General features: G+C 37.4%; 1 protein-coding gene across 3 annotated transcripts in view; it reads left to right on the forward strand.

Annotated features, from left to right (window-relative positions):
- The window catches only part of RELN (reelin), a 536,751-nt gene that overhangs the window by 298,879 nt on the left and 210,022 nt on the right, over positions 1-27,850 (forward strand). For all 3 annotated transcript variants that reach the window (XM_019825367.3, XM_019825368.3, XM_011280339.4), the window contains exons 10-11: positions 1,500-1,740; positions 19,699-19,844. In XM_019825367.3, the coding sequence (XP_019680926.3) occupies positions 1,500-1,740; positions 19,699-19,844 (387 nt within the window). The remainder of the gene's footprint in view (positions 1-1,499; positions 1,741-19,698; positions 19,845-27,850) is intronic.

The raw sequence follows: 27,850 nt of genomic DNA on the forward strand, positions 1-27,850 counted from the left end.
AAAAATACGTCCTTTCTATAGTCCTTTCAAAACTAATTTACAGGAAGCCCAGGGTGCCACTAGTTTGCATTTTAGTACCACTTTTAATCTTAGCTAAAAGCAATCATTTTTACTATAGCAGGTTTCTACTTTGGTAGAATAAAATGTTTAATAAAAGTACTCTTATCATATAGCAGAAGGGCCTGGATTCTAACAGATATGTGGTAAAAATCATGTTAAATTATATCAAGCTTTTAAAGACTGATCTGCATGACGTTGTGAAGAATTATAGAGCAATTAGTTTTCATGGAAAATCTCACATTCATATAGACAAAACAAATAAAAATGTATATGATTATTAGATATAAAATAATACCAGGCAAAGACTTATAAAACAACACACAGTGGTCTCTGACTGATAGAAAATTTCAAGGTAAGAATCAAAATAAAGAAAATACTTTTAGTGCTTTTTCTCATTTTTGTATATCAAATAAAATAAACTGTGAGATTATTTGAATTATTGAACATTTAGTGTCTACCACATGAAAAAAACTGTGCTGGGAACACTTTTTTTTGTAGGCACCATAGAAGCGTGTGCCATTTTCTCTTCCATTATTCCTTTACTGGCTTACTTGAATGCACTCAGTGTCTGCCTTTTGTTAAAAGTAAAGCTCTCCAACATAAGGGAAGGGAAGCAAAAATAATATAAAAACAGGGAAGGGGACAAAACAGAAGAGACTCTTAAATATGGAGAACAAACAGAGGGTTACTGGAGGGGTTGTGGAAGGGGGATGGGCTAAATGGGTAGAGGACATTAGGGAATCTATTCCTGAAATCATTGTTGCACAATATGCTAACTAATTTGGATGTAAATTAAAAATAATTTTTTTTTAATTAAAGCTCTCCATAGTTTGGCTATGCTAGAATGTATTATGCTAAGCAAAATAAGTCAATCAGAGAAAGACGAATACCTTATGACTTCACGTGTATGTGGAATTTAAGAAACAAAACAGATGAGCATATGGGAGGGAGGGGGAAAAAAGAGAAGAGAAGAGAAACAAACCACGAGAGACTCTTCATGATAGAGAACAAACTAAGGGTTGATGGAGGGCAGTGGGTGGGGGATGGGTATCAGCAGAGCACTTGTGATGAGCACTGGGTGCTGTCTGTGAGTGATGATGAATCTCTGAACTCTCCTGAAACCAACCTTGCACTGTATGTTAACTAACTGAAAATAAAATTTAAAGAAAGTAAAGCTCTTGAAGACATTTGATGTTAAAACTGTCATCACTTAATATGGACATCTTAATCATCAGAGTATCCCAAAAGATTTAAGGGCTGTGGGAATAATGAGTATTTAATCTGTAATATATATAATGTTGAGATAATGAAACTACAATCTTAATTTAAAAAATTGATCTATAAGAAAGAAAAAAATGGATACTGTTGAACTTGATGTTTCATTTATTATATGGCACTCTATTGTATGGCACCAATTCCCATCTCACCATCTGTTCCAGAGCCCCTTCCAACATCAGCACAATCATCCATATCCTCTACCTTCCTGAAGACGCCAAAGGGGAGAACGTCCAGTTTCAGTGGAAGCAGGAAAGTCTGCATGTAGGCGAGGTGTATGAAGCCTGCTGGGCCTTAGATAACATCCTGATCATCAACTCAGCTCACAGACAAGTCATTTTAGAAGACAGTCTTGATCCAGTAGACACTGGCAACTGGCTTTTTTTCCCAGGAGCTACAGTTAAGGTTTGAGCTCTTGTTTCTTCTCCTCCCCTCTAAGACGTAAAGCTTATTAATAAATCAAATCAAAGATAACTATTCTTACCAAATCCATTGGTAAAGGAATAGGTAATATTCTTATTTATGTTACCTTCTCTTTTAAGGATGGGGAGTCATTGGTACAAAAACATTCACTTACTCATCCATTTAATAAGTATCTTTGAGGACTCACTGTGCCATGTCCTTGGCTGAGCCTAGAGAATGTAACCGCAGAAAGGCAGATATGTTTCTTCCCTTCACGTAGTTGTCAACTTAGTGGAGGTAGTTAGATATGTCAACATACACATATAAAACAACATAATTACCATGATTTTCTGGGAAAGTTAGAGTGCCCTGGAAGTACAATATACAATACCAAACCCAGACTCAAGCAATTAGGAAAGCATTCCAGATAGGGAATCTAAGCAGAGGCTGAAAGGTAATTTGGATTTGGCCAGGTGGGAGGAATAGTGTTTCTAAAATCAGAAATCTCATACATAAAAACTGGACAGTGAGAGCACAAAGCAAAAGTCTTAGACAATGTTCAAAATAGTTGTCTAACATTTTGAGTTGAGACTTGGATTAGTTGAGTCTGGAGACGTGGCCAGTGACAAAACCTTGAAGGTCTTGCAAGCTGCTATAGAGTTTGAACTTTATCTTGGATGTGTTAGGGAGTCACTGAATTGCTTTTTTTTTAATATGTACCTTTTGATTTGATTTTTTAAAATATACTTTTGAGGATGGAGGATGGAATGGATGGGAGAATGTACATGTAGGGAGACCACATAGGAAGCTTGTAACAGAAGTCCAGTGGGAGGTCATGTTGGCCAGACTTAGGGGAGAATGTGGATGGATTTCAGAGATTTTTAGGAGAGAGAATGGAGAAGGTTGGGGACCAGTTGAGATGATGAGGGAATAGCAGGTGTCGAGGACAAGACTTGGGCAGCTGGGCGGATGGCGGTGCCATTCATGGAAACAAGAAACAGAGAAGGAGAAGCAGGCTCACAGAAGTTGAATTCACTATGGAATGTTGATCTTCTTTTTTAATTGAGATATATTTGACATAATAGGCAGTTTCAGGTGTGCAATATAATGAGTTAATATTTGCATATTTTGCAAAGTGATCATCATAATAAGGTTTGTTAACATCCATTAACTCACATAGTTACAAAATTTCCTTCTTGTAATGAGAACTTTTAAGATCTATTCTCTTAGCAACACGGTATTATTAACTATAGTCAGTCTGCTGTACATTGTGGACATGTTGATCTTGATAACCCTGAGGACAAGCAAGAAGAAATATTACTTGGGAGTTTAGATAAAGCTATCAGGAACTCAGAGGAAGTTTGGCAATTATCAGCCTTTTGAATAGAAATTGAAGTCATGGGCTTGCCTGCCCAGGGTATGTGGAACAAAAACTTGTGCCTAGGTGATTATCAAGAATGCCATTAGACCCCTGACTGGACCCTCTCAAGTTTCCAATATATTAAAATAAGATGCAAATAAAGCTTAGAGAATTTTTTTAAATGTGACTCACTGGCACAAAAAAATCTTGTGCTGTGGGAGGAGGTGAGATCACAGGAGTAAAACCAAGTAGAATATAAACATCTAAGATGCACACGTCCTTTTTCAAATTCTAGAAAAAAGATTCAAAACTATTTAGAAACCTTTCAACACAGGAAGTCCCCTGACACAGTAACTTCTTGCTTAACAGATCAAACGCTAGGCATTTTACTTTCAGTTGGTGAAGCCACACAATTGACTGACATTAGGAACAGACATCCTCCTTGCTCAGTGTGGGAAAACACCCAGTAAACTGTATGGAAATTCCTTCTGACAAAGACTCTAAAACTTTGGTCCCTTTACAAAGAGTCCATGGATTCCTTTCATGTGGATGTAGAAAAGAACCTTTGTAAAGATATCCCATGTCATATCCCACTACCACTTGATTAAGAAGGATTTCTGTTGACGTTGTTCAACATTGGCAAGAAGACACGAAAACCCAGGAAACACATGGAGACCTAAGGTCCTGGGATTCACATCCTTTTCCCATGATGATCATTTATCACTTTGACTCAGTAGCCTTTACTGTAGAAATGCAATTTTTATGCCTTGTTTTATAAGCTGTTATACTAATCTAATTCATTCATAAGAAACCATTCAGTTTCTTAATCGTTTGTATTGTATCCCACCCATGATAAAAATGCATGAAATGTGGTTTTGCTTCAGTAGTGATGTTCAATTATATTACAAGTTTGTGTGGGTTATGGTTTTGCTTTGTGGTCCATCATCCTACTCCCAAACTTACCATTCACACATTTGAGACTTGACCAGTGACCTACGAAAAAAACCACTGTAGTAATGATATGTATCATGCTCTTTGACTTGGCTATCAGGTAGAAATTTTTCTCTGATGTTTCTTTCTGAAAACTCTTTTTAAAACTAAGAATTGTCATTTTAAATTATCTGCATGTCTATGCTTTTGCTTTCTGGCTCAAAAATCTGAGCATGAAAAAAAATGCTTTTGCTGGGTGATGTGAAGTTCTAGACATAAAAACTTTATATAAACTGTATGAAATTTCCTCATTAAATACGGCTCCTTGGGGTGCCTGGATGGCTCAGTCAGTTAAGCATCTGACTTCAGCTCAGGTCATGATCTCATGGTTTGTGGGTTCAAGCCCCGTGTCAGGCTCTGTGCTGACAGGTCAGAGCCTGGAGCCTGCTTTGGATTCTGTCTCTCTCTCTCTCTCTCTCTTTCTCTCTCTCTGCCTCTCCACTGCTTGCACTCTCTCTCTCTCTCTTTCTCAAAAATAAATAGACATTTAAAAAAATTTAAACATTGCTCCTTTACTTAGTGCCCTCTGAAATGAAAACTGAATACAACCACTTAAAAAGCATAAGCATATCTCCATGTTCCTGTTGAACCAGGGCATGTTGTAAACATTGCTTTACTTTGGACTTTAAGTTTTGAGGATTATGTTTGTTTGCTTGCTCTATTTACATATTATCTCTTCTGTGTTCTGTAAAAGTTTCCAAGATGTTTACATCTTAACTAAATTAAAGAGTGAGCCTAACAGCAATTGAGAAAGTATGCTTAATTACAAAATAGATTTAGTTAAGGAAAAAATGTCCATGTATATATATATATATATCCTCTCATATAATTTTATCTTTATAAACCTGTAGAGCAGGTGCTATATTAGCTCCATTTTACAGACGTGGAAAGTGGACATAGAGGTGTTGAGTAACGTGTCCAAAATATCCTTCTCACCCATGGGAGAGCCAGGATTCAAATATAGGAATCTTACTTAATGTTGACTTCAGTCACCACATAGCTTTGCTCTTACGGGTCATAAATATAAAGTGGCGTGATTCTGTTTGGACCAGGTTTCTTCTCCACATCCATTAGTTAAATTATTGCCCATTTTCTTCCCTATCACTCTCTGACTATAGGTTAAAAGATTCTTATCCTATTTCTTGATCTTGCTCCAGCTTTATTCCATTTGTAGTGCATGTTCCTTTCTCCAGATGACTGATTTTTATACATTAGAATTTGGTAAATTCAGCCCAAGCACTGGTCTCTTTCTTCTCTTCCACACTGTAACAGTTGATTTCATGTTCATAGTCCTAGCTACTGGTCCATCACAGGTATTGACTGCTGACCTAGAGTGAACTTAGGGGATGGGAGTATTAAAATGTCTTCCTTATGGAAGCAAGAGGCATTTGCAGTAATCTGTATGGGAGGTGAAATAGCATAAGAATGGTGGCATGCTCACAAAAGAAAAATCGACAGTCTCACGGCAGCGGCCTGCCTGTGACAAAGGTGTTAAGACACAAGGGTCATACAAATGGATGCCACTGACAAAAATTCCTGCATCATTCTTTCATAGAAATGCCATGACGATGCTCCCCCCATCCTCAATACCTTTGATGGCCTCGTGTTTGGACCTAGAGGATGCTCCCTAGCGTGTTAATTCAAGGCCCTTTCCAATCTAGGTTCGGCCTAATTTCTCATCCTTGTCTCCTGCTCCTCTGTGCTCCAGCCTCATACACTACAGCATTTCATGCTCCAACACTTCAAACCTGCTTTTCCACTGTTATTTTTTCTCTGCCTAGTAATTCCCAGCATCCTTAAGGACCCAGTTCCAGTGTCATTGTCTGTGTGAACTTTTGCATAGTTAATGTCTCCCTCCTCTCTGTGTTTGTGTAACTATTAGATTGAACAAGCAGGAGGTGGGGTTGGAGGCTGGCTTTGGAAAATAAGTACCTCTGTGTCCCCCAGTGACCATTCAGATTCAGTCTGACAGCGTCTTTATCTCTGCCCTCTTTGTGGGTTCCAAGACTGCTGATAGACCAAATAAGTCATCCAATCACTTTAGTCTCCAAAGCAGTCTCAGTTCAGTCACAGATATGATCAGTTTACTATTGTAATCTAAGCTCCAAGCTTCATCTGTAGCTTTTCCCCTCCTCCAGCTTAAGTCTGCTGCAAGGGGGATGCAGGCGGTGATCAGCTCCTTCTCCTTCCTCACCACCCTCATGAGTTTCGGCCTCTGAACCCTCCAGGGCTGGGTCTGCAGGAAGGAGAAGAGGCAAGAGGCAGATATTGTTAGAAGCTGGAATCAACTGCTTTCTTGGCCTAGCAAGAAATCAAAGATGGCTGTCTTGTCAGTCTACCTTTGGGCTCTTTGGAAATCTCCCCACTCCTCACTAATGCTGGGGAATCTCTCACCTGCTTTTCTTCAATCCATGTCTCATGTCTGCGTGCATTTTCAGCCACTGGGCCTCTGGCTAATGACTACAACCTCTTTCTACTGTCACCTCTCCAGGGAGCCACTGGGGGAGGATCTTAGAAAAACTAAGATCTTGTGTCCACGGGCCCAAGCCTACTCTATAGTAAATACTCGCCTTGGATCAGTGATTGGGAGGAGAGTTATTATTTCTAAGCACAGCCCTCTTCCCCAGCCATCTTCCAGGCAGCTCCAGGCACTAGTCCAAGCCCATACAGTATACTGTCCAAGTGCTTTCCTCAAGGTCCAATGCCCCACGTTTGAGGAGAGAAGAAGGTACCCTCCTCCCCTGATACAGTCATGGATGGGACCCACAGTTTACCTCCAACCCTCTCTAAAGAAATCCTCTCTCTGCTGTCCAGCTTCCTACTCACGTCAACTTCGAGCTTGTATACCTGCAATGTGAGTGAGTGACTAAGCCCTTTTACCACCTCTTTCACTAGCCACTAGGGTGGCTCAGTCGGTTGAGCGTCTGACTTCAGCTCAGGTCATGATCTCACGGTCTGTGAGTTTGGGCCCCGCGTCGGGCTCTGTGCTGAAGCTCAGGGCCTGGAGCCTGCTTTGGATTCTGTGTCTCCCTCTCCCTATGCCCCTCCCCTGCTCATGCTCTGTCTCTGTCAAAAATAAATAAACATTAAAAAAAAAGAATGTGAAGTAGTTGCCACCTATTTTCTTGGGTCCTCAAGATGCAAAACTAGTTCCATTTCAATATCCTGTTACATGGGACATATACCTCTATGAAAGAATTGATAACATTGCTTTCCAGTTATTTATGTTTCTGTCTCCTTGGTTAGAAAGTTAGCTTCTTAAGATCAGGGACTATTTCAACCATTTTTGAATCTCCAGTGTTTGGCACGTGATGGATTGTGTTGTTAGATGTTAACTGAATGAATAAAAAGCTGGAAAAATACCAAGATCTAGTTATGAATATGAATTCGTATTCAATTCTAGTTATGTATGAATTCCAGTTACGAAATGAATTTCGTATTCAATAATGACTTGAAGGCAGCTGAAGATATTGTGAATGGAACTGGAGACAGTACAACTGTTAAGAAAGTGGGCTTAACTATATGGGTTGAAGTCTTGGCTTTACCATTTATTAGCCATGTGTTTGGGGGCAACTTATTTAACCTCTCAGTTCCTCAGTGTCTTCATCTGAAACAGGGATAATAATAGTATTCACCCCCAAGATGTAATGATTAAATAAGAAAATACATATAAAACTCTTAGAACAGTCGTTGGCACATAGAAAGTGTTTAAAAAATATGTGTCTTCTTTATTGAAACTTTGAGAATAAGCTCCAGAGGATGTGAATATAGAGGAAAATATGTAGAAGGCAAAGGATTGAGCCAATGGCTCTGATAATGAGGATGGAAGAAAAATAGGATAGAAAAATATAGACCTCACAAATTATGTCATCCTTATATGTCACTGAAGTACTATCAGAATGAATGCATTAAAATGATTAGGTTGAACACAAGTGTTGCCCATATATGTAAGCTTTGGCAGGCAAAATAAATGGTTTCCAGTGGAATTAAATTTCAGTACCATTGATGTGATTGGAATTATTAATAGTTTTTTTAAGTTTATTTATTTATTTTGAAAGAGAGCATGAGTGTATGAGAGGGGGACGGGGAGAGAGAGAATCCCAAGCAGGCTCCACACTTTCAGCACAGAGCCCAATGCAGGGCTCAAACTCATGAACTGTGAGATTGTGACCTGAGCTGAAATCAAAAGCCGGACGCTTAACTGACTGAGCCGCCCAGGCTCTTCAATAGTGGGTTTGATTTTTTAAACGCTACGGTTCATAAAACAAGGGAATAAAAGTAGTGAGTATGTAAACTGTCTAGCTGATGATTTTGAAAATAATGTTTGGGAGTGTCAGGTCAAATAGGAAAGATGAGAATGATTCACATTCTCAGTGCATATTTGTCTTCTTTAGGTTTTTTTTTTTTAGTTTCTTTGGGAATATTTCATTCATTTCATCTGAGCCTGTTCTTATTTATCTCAAGTAGGGCAGAATGATATAAGACCAAATAGAGTAATTAACAAGGAGTTTATGTGATCTGGAGAATTGCAATTATAGGTCACCAGTTTAAATCTGTCCTGGGTTGGTAGAAGGCCATTACCATCTGTTGGCTCTTTAGTAATTAATATGAAATAGATGTGTAACAGTATTGGCTTTTAATATAAAATCTGGCCTAATATTTGTTGTGCTTTTTGATTCGGCATTGGTAAAATGCAAGAGGTTATGGAATTAATATGTTCTCCCTATACAGCTTTCTCTATTTTTCCTCCATTCTCTTTCCAAGTTCATGGCCTTGCCTGACTCATCTTCCAATGTTTTTCCAGAAGTTTTGCCCATGTGGAAGAAAAAGCACACCACATTCTTATGCTTCTAATTACCATCATGATGTTTTATTTCCCGCAAATCCCTAAGCAGCCCTTTGTTCATGACCAAGTAGGTGGGGCTCTAAATGCCAATAAATACAGTGCTGCAAGTTAAAAAGCTCCCCAGAGCACCACCCTCATTAGCAATCTCCCAGAGTAAGCAGATCATGGACTCCTAAGGCAAGCTGACTGAACCCACTCAGTATTGAATCACCTGTCTTAATTATTGGTTAAGATGATTTTGCCTTCATTTACAGAATATTGCATCCCTTTTCAGCTTTTACAGATGATTTCTAGAATAATCAAGAATTGTCAGTTGTTCCTATTCAAAAGATACAGAGGACACTCTACCAGTTCATCTGCAGTTGCTGGAAAAACTGTCACTACCACGGCCGCCATCATATGGTATTGCCTCTCTCTGGCAGGTGGCTTTGGGTGTTTGTGCCACATTCCTCATGCCTGAAGCATGGGAACGATCAATCTTAGGGCAGCTTCTGGTGCTCCAGCCCTACAACAGTGGTCTTGGTTTTGCCATCAAGGTTTAAGGGAAATGAACCGATTTTTTAGCCCTTTCCATTTAAGACCTATAGTATCAAGGATCAGCATTTCACCTTGGGTAGGACTCTCATATCCAGGAATGATACTTACACTAGCATGGATACTAGATCGTAATACATAATCATAGTAACCCTATGATGGTAAATCGTAGTAGCAACAATAATAGGAGTGGTAGTGATGATGGCATTAGGTAGTAATGATGGAGTAAGGAGTGGCATTTCATGAATGCTTCTTAGGTGCCAGAACTATGAGGAAGGCCTTATCATCCAAGTTTTAAATCTATAGTAGAGGGGCCCCTGGGTGGCTCAGTCGGTTGGGTGTCCGACTTCGGCTCAGGTCATGATCTCACAGTTCGTGGGTTTGAGCCCCGCATCAGGCTCTGTGCTGACCGCTTGCTCAGAGCCTGGAGCCTGCTTCAGATTCTGTGTCTCCTACTCTCTCTGCTCCTCCCCCGTTCATGCTTTGTCTCACTCTGTTTCTCAAAAATAAATAAATGTAAAAAAAATTTTTTTAATAAATCTATAATAGATAAACACAGGGTGTCTGTAAATAGAGGGCTAGCACTCCCATTTTCCTTAGTCACTCTTGAAACATCTGGACAAATCCACCAAAGTCTCTTTCCGGCTCCTCAAACATACACCCTGCAATTTGAGAACATCCTTAATTTCATGTTCAAAGAGAAACACTAAATGTAAGTTTTTGATGGACCAGCCTGGAGCTGCTGCAGCCTCCTTTCTGAAACTCACTGTCAAAGAGAAGGGCCCAGACATCAAGGAAGTGCTCAGAGGAGAACCCAGGGACAAAGGATGAGGAAAGAGCTGTGAGCAAGTTTTTTGGTTTTGTTTTTTTTTTTCCTTCTGTTTTCTCGTGTTTTAATAGTACCCCATGAAAGCAAAGTCTCCAAATGAATCTCTATACCATGGAGGTGGATAGTAGTCAAGCAGGAGCTTCATTTTGTTTGTTTATCCTTATCTTTGATGGCAGCCAAAATTTGTATTTTGAAGGCATGAATCATTTGTGACTCTTTGGTATCTGTGTCCGTGTGTGTGTGTGGGGGGGGGGGTGGGTGTGTGTTTTGCTCACTCACCATTAATAAATGTTTATATCTGCTCAGCTGGCCTGGTTACTCTCATCTTGCAAAGGCATAAATCACTGGCTTCTGTCAACTCTGGAATTGACCCACAGATTAAATGCAGATCGCTGTCAGATAGGTGCTATTCCCCATATTTTTTATTTTTAAAAAATCTTCCCACTCTGATTGCTGTGCCTGAACCTGCTAATCTTTCTCTATTTATTACCCTAGTTCATTGTGTGGATAGCAAAGAATTCCAGATTACTCCTTCTCCACATTTATGTCAACTTGTGGTGAGAAGTAAATCAATGTTAAATGTCATAGACTCTGTTCTGAAGGTTTGTCCTTTAGAATAGGCTGTGATTTGATCCCATGTATTTAAAAGAAATTTTCTTAAAAAGTAATCTTTTTACTTTTTTGAATTTATGCCAGGGATTTAGAGTTATTAAGTATACAGAATTTAGAAAGGCCATACGTTAATCTTTTCTCTATTACAACTTACATTTAGACAGATTGCCTCCTCTTTACTATATCTACTGTTGATAAATATGCAATAATAATGACAATTTTCCTGTTTAACAAACACCAAAGGCCCTAATGAAGACAAGAGCCATTAGGTAAATCAACAACCCATTAAGGAGAAGCATCAAGTCAGAACAGGAGAGTCTATTAATTTTCTTATAGCTCGTGTACGTTAAGCATTTGCCAAATTCATTGTCCCAGTGGACGCTAGGCAAATCTCCAGTCCTGAATAAGAATTGGAGCTTTCATTCTGAGATTCTGCTGTCACCTAACACTTTTGCCACAGATTGTTGTATTGTTAATGGAGACTAAAGGTCATTATGTCCAAATTATGAAAAAATGTAAATTAATTTGTCTGAAAATTTAAAGTCTTAATGCAATTTGAGGCTAATGAAAACAAATCTAAGACAAATGGCAGAAGGAATGATCACACTTAAAGCAGAATTCACTTTTAAAATCTGCATTTTGGGGGATATGCGCCCCTGGCAGATCGATACCTGCCTACTATAATGCCCAAGTTGTCTTCCAGAAATTAAGCACTCCAGAAAAAGTTTTCAAAAATCTATTCAATGATTTAGTTTTTTAGAGTACAAGGACAAACAGGAGGAAATCAGATAAGCTTTCCAGAAATGTGCTTTGCAAGTCGCTGTGCTGGAAACTATCTGGTGTGTAACTTGAGGGATTTGAGTCCCGGCTCTCTAATGAGGATAAACCTGAGCTCAGTAAGACTTGTGGCTACTCCATGTTCCCATGTCTTTTTCCATTAAGAATCGGAATGTTAACTATGACTTTCTGGCTAGATTCCAGCTTGGTTAATTGCATGCTGTCTACCTAAATTCCCTTTGCCTGGGATGTTCTTCACTTTGGATTGCATTGCTCTTATTGTCATGTTTCCCCCAAGAGGTGGATGCATGACATTGTAGAATGAGCCAGAATATAATTTGTCAAGCTAATAAGAGTACTTTGGGGATGAAGGGTTAAACATAAGTAGTGTGCTTTTCACAATTTCCCTCCAATGCTGCCTATTTGTACAGTAATTAATGTGGAATAGCATTAGTGAAACATGGAATTGAGCCAAATCACCATGACAAGGGTGGCAATAACACGGACTCCAGTAATTTTGATAAATTCTACCGAAAATAACTATTCAAACAAATCTCAAGAGCCTCCCTGACTGATGCACCCTTTATTTTGTTTGTTTGTTTGTTTTGGTCTGAAGCTGACATATTTAATCAGTAATTAATTAAAGTAAGGTTTGTTAAGTGAATGAATGAAAATGGGGGCAATTTGCAGATTTCCTGAGATTCACTAGTCTTTAGTAGGCATGCTACCTACAGTATCTCATCTAATCCTCACAATTACTCCCATTTCACAGATGAAAAAACAGCCAGAGAGGCCAAATGGATTCCCCAAGATCAAACCATTTTAGTTTTCACAGCCAAGTATGTTTTACTATAAAGCCAGCCCTTTTCATTCCTTAGTCTCTTGCAGCCTCCCACGTTGTGCCTGGCATCCTCGGCCTTAATTTGAGAAGGCAAGTCTGAAAACCTCAGACCCTGTGAAACTCAAGTTGATCCCCACAGACAAGGTTAACAACTGCCCTATGGAATTTTACATTGTTATTCTTACTCTCATTACTCCAATTCAAATCTGTCACTATTGCCATTTTAGAGTTGTCATAACTATTGCCAAGTAATTATACACTTGTCACAAAATATACCATAAATCGAATCTTTATGAATCTTGGTATGAAGTGGTTCAAATGTGAATGCTGAACGAATCCAGAAAATAATGACAAAAAAAAAATACTCTTTAAGCTCCCTAAAATTCACTCACCATGGTTGAATCTATTGTGTTGACTAGAGAAAATGCACTTCAGCCCTCCTGCACCTGGACTGTGTTCATGGCCAAGTTTTTGGTTTTTTAACTGGCATTAAATTACCTAGAAATTGATTGTGTGGAAAATGACAGAAATTCATTTTGCCTCATGAGAGAAATCATTCTTTTCCTATTTTGATTTTTTAAATACAGTATGAAAGTCTGTACCTTTAAAGACAATTGAACCAGGATGTAGAAAATATGTATTTCTATGTGATAATAGCTATAGCACAGTGAAAGGCTTAGGAAACACAATGATGTGCAGGCTGTAAGTCAGTCACTTTCTAATCACTCAGTCACACATCTCACTTTAATCCAGAAACTCCTATACCAATATATTTTATTTCCAGCCAGACTTTGGCTAATTTATGACTCTGCCAACAATGCCATTTTAATTAATTTTATTCATCTTATTTCTCTTTCCTCTGCTCCTCACATCTCATCTATTTGCATTGCCTAGATTTTAATTAAAAAAACCTCTCCTCTCTAAGGAGCAATCTGAAGTGGCAAAAATAATCACTTAAAATATTACAGTCATTAAAAAATTGGCTGTGGTGGAAGCCATGCATTTTCAATTTTCCTACAAATGATGTTTTAGCTTCCTTTTAAAGTGCACTTTGTATCTGAATTGTCTGCCACCAGCCAGCTTGGCTATCAAAAATGGTCTTCCAGCTGGGTGGGCTGAGTGACAACTCCTTAATGGAGGAAATGGATGGCTCTCTGCTCATGTGGAGGGGAAGCCATACCAGGCAGATTTCATTCCATCTGCCACCAGCTCTCTGCAAGCTGGCATTGCCCAAATGCCCAATATACTCATTCCAACGAAAAGGGTATCGTCAAAAAAATAAATTGTAACGCTACAGATGCCCGAAAGAGTCATGGGGGGCCATTAGACCCTAGGGAGGTAATATTAAGAGGTGCCTCAGTGTTCATCTTTGACGAAAACCTAATTAAACTATGGCGGGGGCGATTGCAAGTCCTTTTACAAGTACAGAGGTGAAGTCATTACCATTTTCAGCAGAGTATAGGCAGCAACCTTAGAAAAATGCTATCCTGAATTGTGGCCAAGGACTTGTTATATTGAGGAATTTGCACTGATGTTTCCTGTTGATGCTTTTCTGAATGGCAAATTCTTGTCACTTAGCTACACTGTGTTCTGCTTTTCAAGTAAAGGAAACCCATTTAACTGCAAAGTAGGAAAATAGTTTCGTTTGACAAATACAAACAAATAAGGACTATTTTTAAGGGATTTTTAAAATTTGGGGCTCTCTAAGGGCACCTGGGTGTCTCAGTCGGTTAAGTGTCCGACTTCGGCTCAGGTCATGATCTTGTGGTCCGTGAGTTCGAGCCCCGCTTCGGGCTCTGTGCTAACAGCTCAGAGCCTGGAGCCTGCTTCAGATTCTGTGTATCCCTCTCTCTCTGCCCCTCCCCTGCTCATGCTCTGTCTCTCTCTCTCTGTCTCAGAAATAAATAAACGTTAAAAAAATTTAAAAAAAAATTGGGGATCTCTAGTACTTAGAAGTATAAAGTATGTGTCATTGATCAGTGCTAAAATAGTGACACAAAGTAAAAATAATTATAATTAATATCATAATTAATGTACCCTATGAGGGCTAGAAATAGAAATGTTTAGAGCCATCTTCAGAACTTATACTTTTATTTTGCCCCAAATACATGCTTAGTTACCTGATATATAGTCACCATAAGTCAGTCAAAAGCTATGACTCAAGAAATAAAATTTTATGATCGTTTGCTCAAAAAAAATCTGATAGATTTTTAGTATACTCAGAGTACTCCTGAATTCCAAAATATTCTTGTTTTTATCATTTCAAGATCTCATGTATTTCACAAAGTTAGACATTCTACTTTCCTTTGAATTTGTGTAGATTTTTATTGTTATTGCATATAAATGACATGAGTTTGAATAGATGCTGAACAAGAACAGCTGGGTATTAAAATCACTGAAAGCAATTTCCTGAAATTCTTTTCATACTTTCAATGTGCATTTTGCTTGGATCTTAAACATAATATACTGATAATATACAATGCAAGTTCTTCCGTAAGAAAAGTGGCAACAAGTTTCTTGCATTATTAAATTTTCCTGTCCTTGGAGAATTTTTGGTAATCTGCCAAAATTTGGAGGACTTTTAAAGTTCTAATTGATAGTTCTATCTGCTCTTAAAGTGAATGAATGTTGCAGTATTTTTACCATATGATATTGTGGGTCATATTCTTTCACATTTTACTAAAGGTTTTAAGTTGATCTGAAGAATTTTAATGACTATTCTAATGAGAAACACAATTAAAAATAGATTTAAATATGTTTCCATTTCTCTATCACCTACTGCTAAGAGTATGGAATATAATATCTTATTTTTGGCAAAAATATATATTCAGAAATAAAATAGTGATTATTTTATACCAACAGAAGTTTTAAAAACACACTTCCACATGCAATATTACTTGTGCGTCTAACAACATCTGTAGGGGATATTATTGATACTACTCTATAGCTTGAGAAACTGAGGCCTAGAGGGGTAACGGACTTATGCAAAACGTGTAGCTATTAAGTAGAGTAAATGTATTTGAACACACCTGATTCCCTTCCTCAAACTCCTTGAGGATGGATAGTAACTGAGTTTTCATTCTTTGCCATCTTGATTGTGTTTGGTTTCTAGTATTTTGTTCTTTTCCAACTTTCATCTCCTCAATTCATGTAAGTGCTTAATTAATTGAGGTAGATTTTAGGGGAGGGTTCAAGCAACCCCATCACCAAGGAGGCCATGAATTCCTGTCCAGAAGCAGAGATGCCGTATCAAACGAGCAGAGGTCCAGGGATTCTATCCCAATCCAAATGCATTCAGGCATAAATTCTTAGTTTGGAGAATATCTGGGAAACCAGGCCCATTCTAATATTTTGAGCCCCTGTGACCAATCCTAAAATAGAAATCACATGAAACTCTAACTTGCCTTGTAACTGATTTAGGAATCCTCAGAATGAGAACCCTAAACTACTCCTCTGCCTTTCACAGGATTCTTTTTTTTTTCTTGATGTTTATTTCATTTTGAGAGAGAGAGAGAGAGAGAGAGAGAGAGAGAGAACAAGCAGGGAGGGGCAGGGAGAGAGGGAGACACAGAATCCAAAACAGGCTCCAGGCTCCAAGCTATCAGCACAGAACTTGATGCGGGGATCGAACCCATGAACCGTGAGATCATGACCTGAGCCGAAGTCGGACAATTAACCAACTGAGCCACTCAGGCACACCTCCCCTCCTTTCACAGGATTCTTAAGTACAGGGTCAGTATACAGTCAAATTCTCAGTAGGCCCATCCCTGCCCATTCCTGCTCAGATGGCTCAGGAATGCACCAGTTTCACACAAACTATCCTCTATAGGCCAAATTACCTTGCTGGTTGACATTACCCTGACTCCAAACTTTGAACACATTGGGTTCTGCTCACAATAGCAGAGGCAAAAATTGTGTCTTGCTGTCCTCAGCATAGTGGGGAGTCGAGGAGCCATCCGTTGCCCTGTGTGTGTGTGTGTGTGTGTGTGTGTGTGTGTGTGTGTGTGTGTTCTGTGCATCTCCAGGCCCTGCTGCCCAGAAAATGACAGCCCCATCATGCTAAGAACTAGGGGAGGTTGAGCCACCTCCTGCTGGGTTGTGGCTGTTTACTTTGCATGTGTCACAACCCTTTTTTTGGTAACATGTTGCAGCACTAAGACTATGAAGAAGAGAATATTCAAAGATCAGTACTTCTTCTCTACACCCAAAGGACTTTGGGCCTATTTAGGAAGGGAGAAAAGAGCTAACTGTGAATCTTCTCTTAAACCTGACAGACAGGATTAGGAGATTTGCAGTGCAAAGGCTAACACTATTAGAAACCACTGCCCTGTTTGTTTGGATTTAGATTTGGCATTATTATTCTTTTACTACAAGTTGTTAAAAAACAGCTCCTTCCCTATTGAAATAATAAAACTATGCTAAAAACCATACCATTATATCCTTCACGGAAACTTGCCAAAGACAGATTCTACTAGTTATTATATCCTATCATAGTAGCATGAAAATTGATTAACGTTCAATTAAGGTATTACTATTTTTTTAATTGCTTTATTTATTCTTGATGTGATAAATATTACATGTGTTTCATATGCTGGCACTAGTGTAATTACAGTGTCAAAAATGTATATTTGGTAGATAATTTCAATAATTATATAATTACAAATGGCCTATTGAACTACCAAACGTATTTCATAACAGCAAAATAACTAACAAAAAGATCCTTTAAAATTATTTCTATTTTTCTAAAACAACTGATTTTAATTTTTTGAAGTAAGTTTAACAATATGCAGTTAAACAATATCTAGTTTTCTCACGACTCTTTTAACCTAAATTTTCCAACTCAGCTAAATTAAAATATATATCAAATACCTTAATAATATAAATTTTTGAAGAGTAGCAAAACAATTATTTGTAACACGGAGTCTTAAAATATTAACAAACGATTCTGAAGCAAATGGAACCAAAATTTAAATAATTAAATTGATATTTAGCCAGTAATGACCAAGGTTTCATGTTAAGTGATCACTCTTTTTATTGTGTAAATTGTAACGAAATTACTCTGTGTTCATATACATAGATGTTTCATGTATGGCTTTTCCTTAGACAATGACTAAATGTGTCCTTTGCACTGATACCAGAGTCCTTATATTAATTCCAGATAAACATACATGACAGTTGTTCAGGATTCCAGAATGTGAAGATAATTGTGAAAAACATTATTTAGAGTTCAGTGGATTTATTAGGAAAGTGATCTTTTTCTAGTTAGCATTCGGGGTCTTCACAGGATAAGAGTAGTAGATTCTTGGGTTTTGCCTTTGACAGTTTCTGTTTACTGTTAAATAAGCTGAACCCTAGTTTTGATTGGTTTGTGTGGGTTAAGGATCACTTATAATGAGCTCAGTTTAGCATCCATGAATAATGTGTATTCACTGTGGTGGAAGAAGATTCTCAGGCAGGTGATGCATACTATACATTACAGTATGATCTAAGATGATGACAAGCTCTGTGAGTCAGCCTTATGTGTTAGCGCTGTGAAATGACTCCCCCAAGATCAGATGCTCTGAATCTCTTGAACTTCTGGAAGCTTCTGGAAGCCTTATTTACTCTTTCAGTACAGTACTCTGATTCTTCCCTCAATTGATCTTATCAGCCATAGCCAGTTTAATTACCATAAAACATTTCTTTGCACACATTACCCCCTATTTTAGGACACCACTGCCAACAGAATATGATAGAGATCTCTTAGACCACTACTTGAGATTTTACGCTCAGTCTCCAGTCTAATTCTCCAGATCTTGCCTACTTATCACCTTTGTTGTTCATTCATATGTGTCATTCAACTTGGATCTTTTTCTGTCCTTTAAAGCAAGTAAGGACCTGTTCATCCATGAAGCCTATGCATTTAGACCAGCCCTGGACAGTGATTCCTACCTTGTCTCATTCATTAGCATTTACCATCTGCTTTCTAGCATTGAGAAATATCTCTGGTATCTCTCAATGAGACTGGGATTTTTTGAGAGTCAAGACTATGTATTATTATACTTCATTCTAAACTCCTTTCTCCAATGCCTTTCTTAATACCTTCTACACAGTGAGTTCTCCATAAAAGATTAATTGATCACTTGAAAAGACATAGCCCATATAATTCATTCATTCATTTGTTGAATTATTCAACAAATGTTTTTTAATTCTGACTATAAGCCAAGCATTGTATTTACAGCAAGAAACAAAATGGACATGATCCCTGCTCTGTAGAACTTAGAGTCGCTGGACCCAATATTTTCTGTCCAATTACTTTCCTTCGTTTCTATTTCATTTTCAGAATATATAAAGCCTAAAAGAATGTTTGATCTTTCTTTTATTAGTATTTCTGTAATATGACTTACTACCAAAAACTAGTTAATAAAAACTTACATTTTTTAAAAACTAAACATTCAGTTTTCTCAGAATTTGATCTTACCTTTGACTATTCACTTTAAGCTGAAAAACTATAAGGTAAAAAAGTATCACAAGAAATATTTTGTTTTTAAATTTTTTGTAAACCTTGTGCTCTTTGGGAGAATAACAAAGATTTTGATTTCCCAGCTCCTTATTGTAAGCATCACACACTACTTAGGTCTTGTCAGAAACTTTTACTCAAAAGGTAGCTGAGAATATACGATCATATCAGGGATTACTTTGACCTTTTCTGTATTCCCTGTTTTGATTAGCTGGCTTTTCTACTCACATTCCATTTACAGACAAATTGTGAAAGGTGTGAATGGCAAGCCAGAAATATATAGAATATTGAAAAGGTCAGTGTGATTTAGCCCATAAGCACGGTATTGAAAATATATGACAAGTCATTATCACACTTAATTCCCATGACAAGGACTGGGCGAAGATGGGAAATTATGCCAATTAAAATATTCTTGTTTCATACTGAAGGCTGGAGTAGCAAAGCTCAAATAGCCGCTTGACTCCTTTTTTGTGATAACTTAATAAGTTAGAAAGAAATTGTAATTGAATTAAATAAGACAAAAAAAAGAGGTAACAAGCTCTTCTGATTTGAGAGTCCATCATAGAGGGAATAGTATAATGACTTCTCTAAAAACTCTAATTATACATGAGTAAGACAGATACAGCTACAAAACCAATTCAACAGCCACCCCATGTTCTCTTTTCATCTACAGCATAGCTGTCAGTCAGATGGGAATTCCATTTATTTCCATGGAAATGAAGGCAGTGAGTTCAATTTTGCCACCACCCGGGATGTAGATCTTTCTACAGAAGATATTCAAGAGCAGTGGTCAGAAGAATTTGAGAGCCAGCCTACAGGGTAAGTAATTGCTATCTCCCATGCTGTGCATAGCACTTATATTTATTCTACTGGACATATTTTAAATGCATATTACTCAATAGCAAAAGCATAGTTAAATCAGTGCTGATTATTCTTATCATAGACAGGACAAATGGGTCACACTTGTCCTAAGCATTCTTTATTAAATAATCAACTATTTTTATGTGTATTGAAATTTTATAATTGCAAATACCTTTAACTTCAGCTGAACGCTTCTATCCATTTTCATTTATTCAGCTTTTACTGGGACTAAGTCTTTTTCATTGTGTATAGGATACAAAATCTTTCCACTGCTGTTACATTGAGACTTTCAGTTGTCTTCCTCAAGCCGGAGATTTATAGATGCTGCTACCTGATTTTCTGTGGAATGTAGTTTTGGTCTATAAAAATGGTTTAGGGAGTAAAATTTATCTTTGAAAGATTTTTAAAAAAGGAATATAGGACTGACGTTGAAGAAGAAGAAAGCTAAAACAATGAGGGAGGTTTGGTGGTGGTATTTTCTGGCCATTCTGAGCTGTGTGCTGTCTTGTGTTCCTAAGATAGTTCCTATTAATTGAGGAGCATATTCCCGGAAGTTGAAGTTGAAAAAAGTTAGTAGGTTCAGAGAATCTAAATTTATAAGGTAGTGTGAGTAGGAAGGAAAATCTAGAAGTGTTTTTTTTTTTTTCAGTAAACACATGTGATCAGGTCCTTATTGTTTAGTGTATATTTTCTAAGACTATGATGGAGATGAATGAAGTTAACATAAAATATAATTCTATAATGAATATAAAATAGCAATAATTTAACTGTTAACTTTGAGAAACTTTTTCCAGAACACAACATTTGAGGTGGTCGTGTCTCTCTGATTTCAACAAATAAAATCAAAACCGGATGGAACCAAAAGGCAAGAAGTGCCCAAGAGTGCAAGAAGGCCAGGGCTCTCTTGGGTTCCCTGCCTCCCATGCATTGCCCAGGAGTGCATTCAGACCCAACAGGATAGAAATCTGGCCAGCAGCCTGAGCTGCCACTGCCTCTGTGACCTTTTGCTGCCACATCAGGGTCTTTCACTATTGAAAGCTAGATTTCTGCTGTGGCTTTTCACTGCCTCAGGGAAGTCCAGCCTGTGGGGCAGGCCAGGTATGCCTCTGAGGGAGGTTCACACTTTAAGGGAGCCAGTTCCTTCAGAGCCTAGCAGTGATGGTCAGGCCCTTCAGTCCATAAAGCTTCCTGGCACCGTTGAAGTTCCATGTCTAGTGAGACTTCGGTTTCTCCTTGAGGGACCCACACCTACTATTCTCCTATTTCATCTACATCTACATTTCATCTCCCCCAGGAGATCCTACACAGGGCTCATTCTAATCCCCTTACAAACGGGTGGGCTTTGATGGGGTCCAGAATTTTGACAATGCAAGCAAGGCTTCTTTATCTGTCTTTTGGAGATAAAGAATCATCACCAGCGTATCAGTTCTCTCTTTCTGATTCCTGATACAAAAGACCAATTCAAAACATTTTCCTGGTTATGGAGCTTGACTGCCTATAAGAGAATCCCGAATCTTGAAACACAAGACACTCATTGACCCTCACTCGTCCATCTCTCCAAGCTAATATCATCCATGCAGGAGTGATGAGTCATCCTCTTCATTGGATGTCCCCCACATCCCCTGGGGACTCCAGTGGTTCCCAGTGATACCCAGCCCCATATAAAATTTATTTTTATTTTTTTAAAGTTAATTTATATATTTTGAGAAAGAGAGAGAGCATAAGTGGAGGGGGGTGGAATGCAGAAAGAGAGGGAGAGAGAGAATCTCAAGAAAGCCCTGCACTGTCAGCAGAACCCATTGTGGGGCTCAATTCCACGAACCATGAGATGGTGACCTGAGTCAAAATTGAGAGTTGGACGCTTAACCGACTGAGCCACCCAGGTGCTCCAATAAAATTTATGTCTTTATTATTTTTTTAGTGTTTATTTATTTTTGAGAGAGAGAAAGACAGAGCACCAGAGGGGAAGGGGCAGAGAGAGAGAAGGAGGCACAGAATCGGAAACAGGCTCCAGGCACCGAGCTGTGAGCACAGAGCCTGACAGGGGGCTCAAACTCATGAACTGTGAGGTCATGACCTGAGCAGAAGTCAGATGCTCAAAATGTTTTTAATTATGACCTTCATACCCATCTATCCCCTATCCCACCATCCTCTCTTTCTATTTTTTTCAGCTTGTTGCATCATCAAAATCATTTATAAGAGAACAAAAGAAAAGCTTTTTTGAATGGATTAATGGTCCATCCAGTAATCACCTAGTAATATAACTGAAGATTTAGTACAAACAGAAAGCCATGAATGAGGCTTAGAAAGGAATTGATTTTATATAAGAAGAAACCCAGTATATCTTAGAAAATTACAAGTGCAGAGACATAGCTAGCAAAAAATTACTCCAATTAACAGAGCAGACATTCTGTTTTCACAGAGTACTGGTGATATAAGAGAATTTGTGGTTAAACCAAATCATTCACCCCCCCCAAAACAAAGAGAACCAAAAGTATTTATGCTTGAAAAAAGAACTAAAGTGGGGCACCTGGTGGCTCAGTCAGTTAAGTGTCCAACTCTTGGTTTCAGCTTGAGTCATGATCCTATAGTTTGTGAGTTCAGGCCCCACATCAGTCTCCATCCTGATGGTGTGGACCTGCTTGGGATTCTCTCTATGCCTCTCTCTCTGCCCCTTCCCTGCTATCTCTCTCTGTCTCTCTCAAAAATAAGTAAATAAACTTAAAACAATTTAAAGAAAAAGGAGCTCAAGTCAGTACAGACACAGAAGAACATCAGAACAAATTCCATCCACTCAGTGACTCAGGTGGTTTCAATTATGCTCTTTGGCCACTTCTCAGTATTGTGATATATCAGAGTTTTTGGTCACAGTTAAAAGGCTAATACTTTCAGGCCTTGGCATTGTCAGCAGATCTCTGTTCCAATAACAAAATAATGTGCTTGATAAAAGCACCTGTGCCACCCTAATTGGTATACAATTAATTCATCCAGGTTCTAAAAATAGTACATGATTCTAGCAACTACATCTTAGGATTATTTGCAGCTTTTCCCCTAGGATATCAGGCCACACCCCCCAGATTTCCCTCATTTATGCTCTCATCTGGTGGCCCAGTCATCCCACTTGGCATTATGTTATAAAGGCATAAAAGGATAATGAGAGGATCTAGTGTTTTCTGTGGTTGCAGTGATGATAAAAATGCTGGTTTAGTCGTGTGTGTGTGTGTGTGTGTGTGTGTGTGTGTCCCCGTGTCCCCTCTCTGCATTCACCCACTCCCAAATGGCTTTATTGGTCTAGGAAAGAATGTTGTCATGATAGTTTTTAATCATAGCTTCAGGAAAGAAATCCTGTCACAAAATCAAATTAATGTGACATATTTTTACCTAGGGTAAGAACTGACAAAGAAAACCAGATTAGGAATTTGGGAGTGAAATCTTGATGTGTTTTGTTTAACCAGCCAGGTTTACTAAATATTTGTCTCATTCTTCAACTCAATCATTATCACCCACACTGACAATTTATCATTACTGGCCCACATGCTAAAATAGACAGAAAACTTAGATAGTAAATTAGAATTGATTGAGCTGTCTACCTTTGAGTTGACTTGTTTTAAAAACTAAAAAATTAAAGAGTAAATAAGTTAATTAAATTGTTAACCCACATATAATATTTGCACATCTATTAACTGTGTTTTTCTTCCATAAGAATTGTGAAAGAGAAAAATGAATATGTGGTCCTCTCTAATAATTTCAAAACACTTCATAAGAAAGAAAAGAAAGCCACCATCATTATGACTATTTTTGGAGTCCACTTTCCCAAATATTCCTGTTTTCCTACCATTTGAGTCCAGCTATTTGATTTCACATCACAAAGAGGCAAGAGCTGTTTGCCTCTCATATCTCAAAGCTGCCCTAAATCCAGTGTTGATAGGTTTATTTTTTTAAGTGGGATCTTGAAGATTTTTTTTCTCCTTTTCTTAAAGAAGACACATCTGTTACTTCAGCAAGAGAGAAATTTTAATGAGTATACTGATAATTTATGTGAGTCTTTCTGAACTTTGGCGTCACTTTACAAACACATCATTTAATTAGCAACTACCATATTTCACCTAGCTGAGACTGCCTTTAGGTGGGAGGGAGCTTTGTAGAAAAACACACTGCTATAATATAGATTTTGTATACTTCTCTTTTATCCCAAATGCAAACATTGTGTGTTTTTACTATTGAAATACCTTTAAAAAAAACCTGTTTCATTGTTGTCACTAGAGTATTCATGTTAAAGAGGAACTCCACAAATGTAATGAATATTCAAATACTGAATCATCTATATGAGACATGTCCACATGTCTCAAGTCCTTAGAGATTACAGAAAATGAGCAAACATCTATAATGACACTATAAAATAAGAAAATGTGCCTAATTGGGTCAGGAATTATAAAGGATTGTACAAAAAGAGAGAGAAAAGAGGAAAAGATCTGATGGAAGGAGGAAACTATAGCCCCAAACGCATGTTGGATAAGACACTAAACAAGATGTCTCACCAGTGCTCTGGGACACAGATGCTGGACACAGGAATCAGGACGGGGCTCTGAGGCACTGCTGTAGCGACTGCCAAGAAGGTGAGCCCCTCAATACACCTACTTCCAAAGGGAGGCTTTTCTGCTCCCAGGAACAAGCAATGAATGTGGACAGTTGGAATGGAGAAGCAGGGCAATTCAGGTGACTGGAAATGTCAAGGAGAATGGAGGCCTCTCATTGTAGTCCCCCCTAAAGGTCCATCTGCCCCAATCTGTGGCCATTTTTACACCAAAATGAAAAAAAATAATAGCAGATAGAAGTATAAGCAAATGATCTAAAATGAACAAATCTTAGGAAAATCACCTCCATTTAAAAAATCATCAAACTGAAGAACTAAGGTTTGAGAAAATAGAAGTAGCAGAATAAACAAATGGAGATTTTATAAGAAGCATAATTAATATCCTCAAAGGGATAGGAGAGCATACTGCATTTGAGGAATTAAAACAGATTTTATGAGGAAAAAATAGAGATGTGAGAAATGAAAGGATATGATTGTTAAAACAAATTTAATGGATTTTCTTCTCCACTGAATATCAGCATAGGCATAGCTGAAGAACAAATTAATGAGCTATAAACTTGAGTCTTGAAATTTATCCAAAATTATGGTCACTGGATATAAGAAAAAAAGATGTAAAGTATAGGAGAGAAATTGGCTCTTCTGATGTTAGAAAAATAGGAATTCCTGAAAGAAAGGTCAGAGAGAATAGATGGAATGTAATATTCAAAGATATTATTGAAGTTGCCAAGATTGAAAAAAGAATAAAGAAAAGGCATAGTTCCTGTGAATGAAATGTTTAGCAAGATAAATGGGAAAATGGCCAGTCCTATAGCACCAGGAAGAAACTTGAGAACACTGATGCAGAAACCCAAAAAGCTTCTAAATGAGCTTCATCATACTTTTCTTGGTAGCACTAAGCTCAAGTTTAAAAAAATGAAGAAGTTATCTAGTTCTGAAAAAATTATTCAGAACATAAAATTCTTCTCCAATTATCATACAAGTAATTAGGAAAAAACAAAAATCTTTTCACTGATATATATATATATATATATATATATATATATATATATACATACATACATACACACACACACATACATACCTCATGGTGACCGTGTTTTTTGTAAATAACCAAAAAACCTACAGTAGAAACACAGAAAATAAAGAGAATAACCCTGAAATAACATAACACTGAAAAAAACCCATCAAACCACAAAAGAAGAGACCAACAGAAGAATAAAGCAACAGAAAAGAACTATTAAAACAACCAGAAAACAAATAACAGAATGACAATAATAAGTACATACCTATCAATAATTACTTTAAGTGCAAATGGACTAAATGCTCCAGTCCAAAGACATACAGTGGCTGAGTGGATAAAAAAATAATAATAATAACACGTTTTATATGCTGCCTAAAAGAGACTTTGGATACAGAGACACACACAGACTGAAAGTGAAGGGATAGAAAAAGATATTCTTATGTACTCAATATAGCAGCACCTAAATATATAGAGCAAAATATTAACAGACATAACGGGAATAATTGGCAGCAATACAATAAAAGTAGGAGACTCTAACACCCCACTTACCTCAATGTCATTCAGACAGAAAATCAATAGAAAGCATTGGCCTTAAACAACACATTAGACCAGATCGACTGAATGGATACACATAGAACATTTTATCCAAAAACTGAAGAATACACACTTTTTTCAGGTACACATGGGACATTCACCAGGATGGATCATATGTTAGTCCACAAAACAAGTTTCAGTAAATTCAAGAAGACTGAAATCATATCAAGCATCTTTTCTAACCATAAAAATATGAAACTTGAAATCAACTACATGAACAAAACAGGAAAAAACATAAACACAGCAAGACTAAGTAGTTACTAAACAACCAATGGGTCAATGAAGGAAAGAGAACATCAAAAAATACTTTGAAACAAATGAAAATGGAAATACAACTTTTCAAAATCTATGTGATACATCAAAAGCAGTTCTAAGAAGGAAGTTCATAGTGATACAGCCTACCTCAAGGAACAAAAAGAATTCCAAATAAGTAATCTAACTTTATACCTAAAGAACTAGAAAAGGAAGAAGAAAGCCCAAAATTAGTTAAAAAAAAAGAAAATAATAGAGTAGAAATAAATGAAATAGAGACACACACACCCCAAAAAAACATATAAAAGATCAATGCAACTAAAAGCTAGTTCTTTGAAGATAAAACCAATAAACTTCTAGCCAGAATCATCAAGAAAAAGAGAAGACCCAAATAAATAAAATTGGAAATGAGAGAGAAGTTATAACTGACATCACAGAAATCAACTACTATGGACAGTTATATACCAATAATTTGGAAAGCCTAGAAGAAATGGATATTTTCCTAGAAACACAGTCTTCTAAGAGTGAATGACAAATAGAAAATCTAAATAGACCAATTATAAGTAATGAAATTGAATTAATAATTTTTAAAAACTCTCAGCAAATAAAAGTCCAGAACCAGACAGCTTCACAGGTAAGTTCTATCAAACATTTAAAGAATAGTACCAATCATTTTTGAATTACTCCAAAATACTGAAGAAGAAGGAACACTTCCAAATTCATTTTATAGCCCAGCATTACCCTGATACCAAAACCAGATGGAGAAGACCACACACACACACACACACACACACACACACACACACACAAGATAGTTACAGGCCATTATCCCTAAGGATCATAGATGCAAGAATCCTCAAAAAAAATTAGCAAACCAAATTCAACAACACTAACATGATCATACACCATGATCAAAGTAAGATTAATTCCACAATTGCAAAGATGGTTCAACATCCACAAATCTATTAACATGATACATAACATTAACAAAACCAAGAATAAGAATCATAAATTCATCTTAATAGATGCAGGAAAAACATCTGACAAAATTCAACATTAATTTATAATAAAAACAAAGTGTGTATAGAGAGAACATACCTCAATATTATAAAGGCCATAAATGACAAACCCACAGCTAAAAATCATACTCAAGTTGAAAAGCTGAAAGCTTTTCTTCTAAGATTGTGAACAAGACAAGTATATCAGCTCTCACCTCTTTTCATGAAACAAAGTATTTGAAATCCTAGCCACACCAATTAGGCAAGGAAAAGAAATAAAAGACATCCAAATTAGAAAGGAAGATGTAAAACTGTTATTGTTTGCATGTGACATGATAGTTTATAGAGAGAGAACCCTAAAAACTCCACCAAACACTGTTAGAACTAATAAGTTAATTTAGTCAAGTTGCAGGATATGAAATCAACATTCAGAAATCTGTAGCATTTCTGTACTATACACTAATAACAAGCTGTCAGAAAAAGAAATTAAGAAAACAATCCCATT

The sequence above is a fragment of the Felis catus genome, chromosome A2, assembly GCF_018350175.1.
Source record: "Felis catus isolate Fca126 chromosome A2, F.catus_Fca126_mat1.0, whole genome shotgun sequence".
NCBI lineage: Eukaryota > Metazoa > Chordata > Mammalia > Carnivora > Felidae > Felis > Felis catus.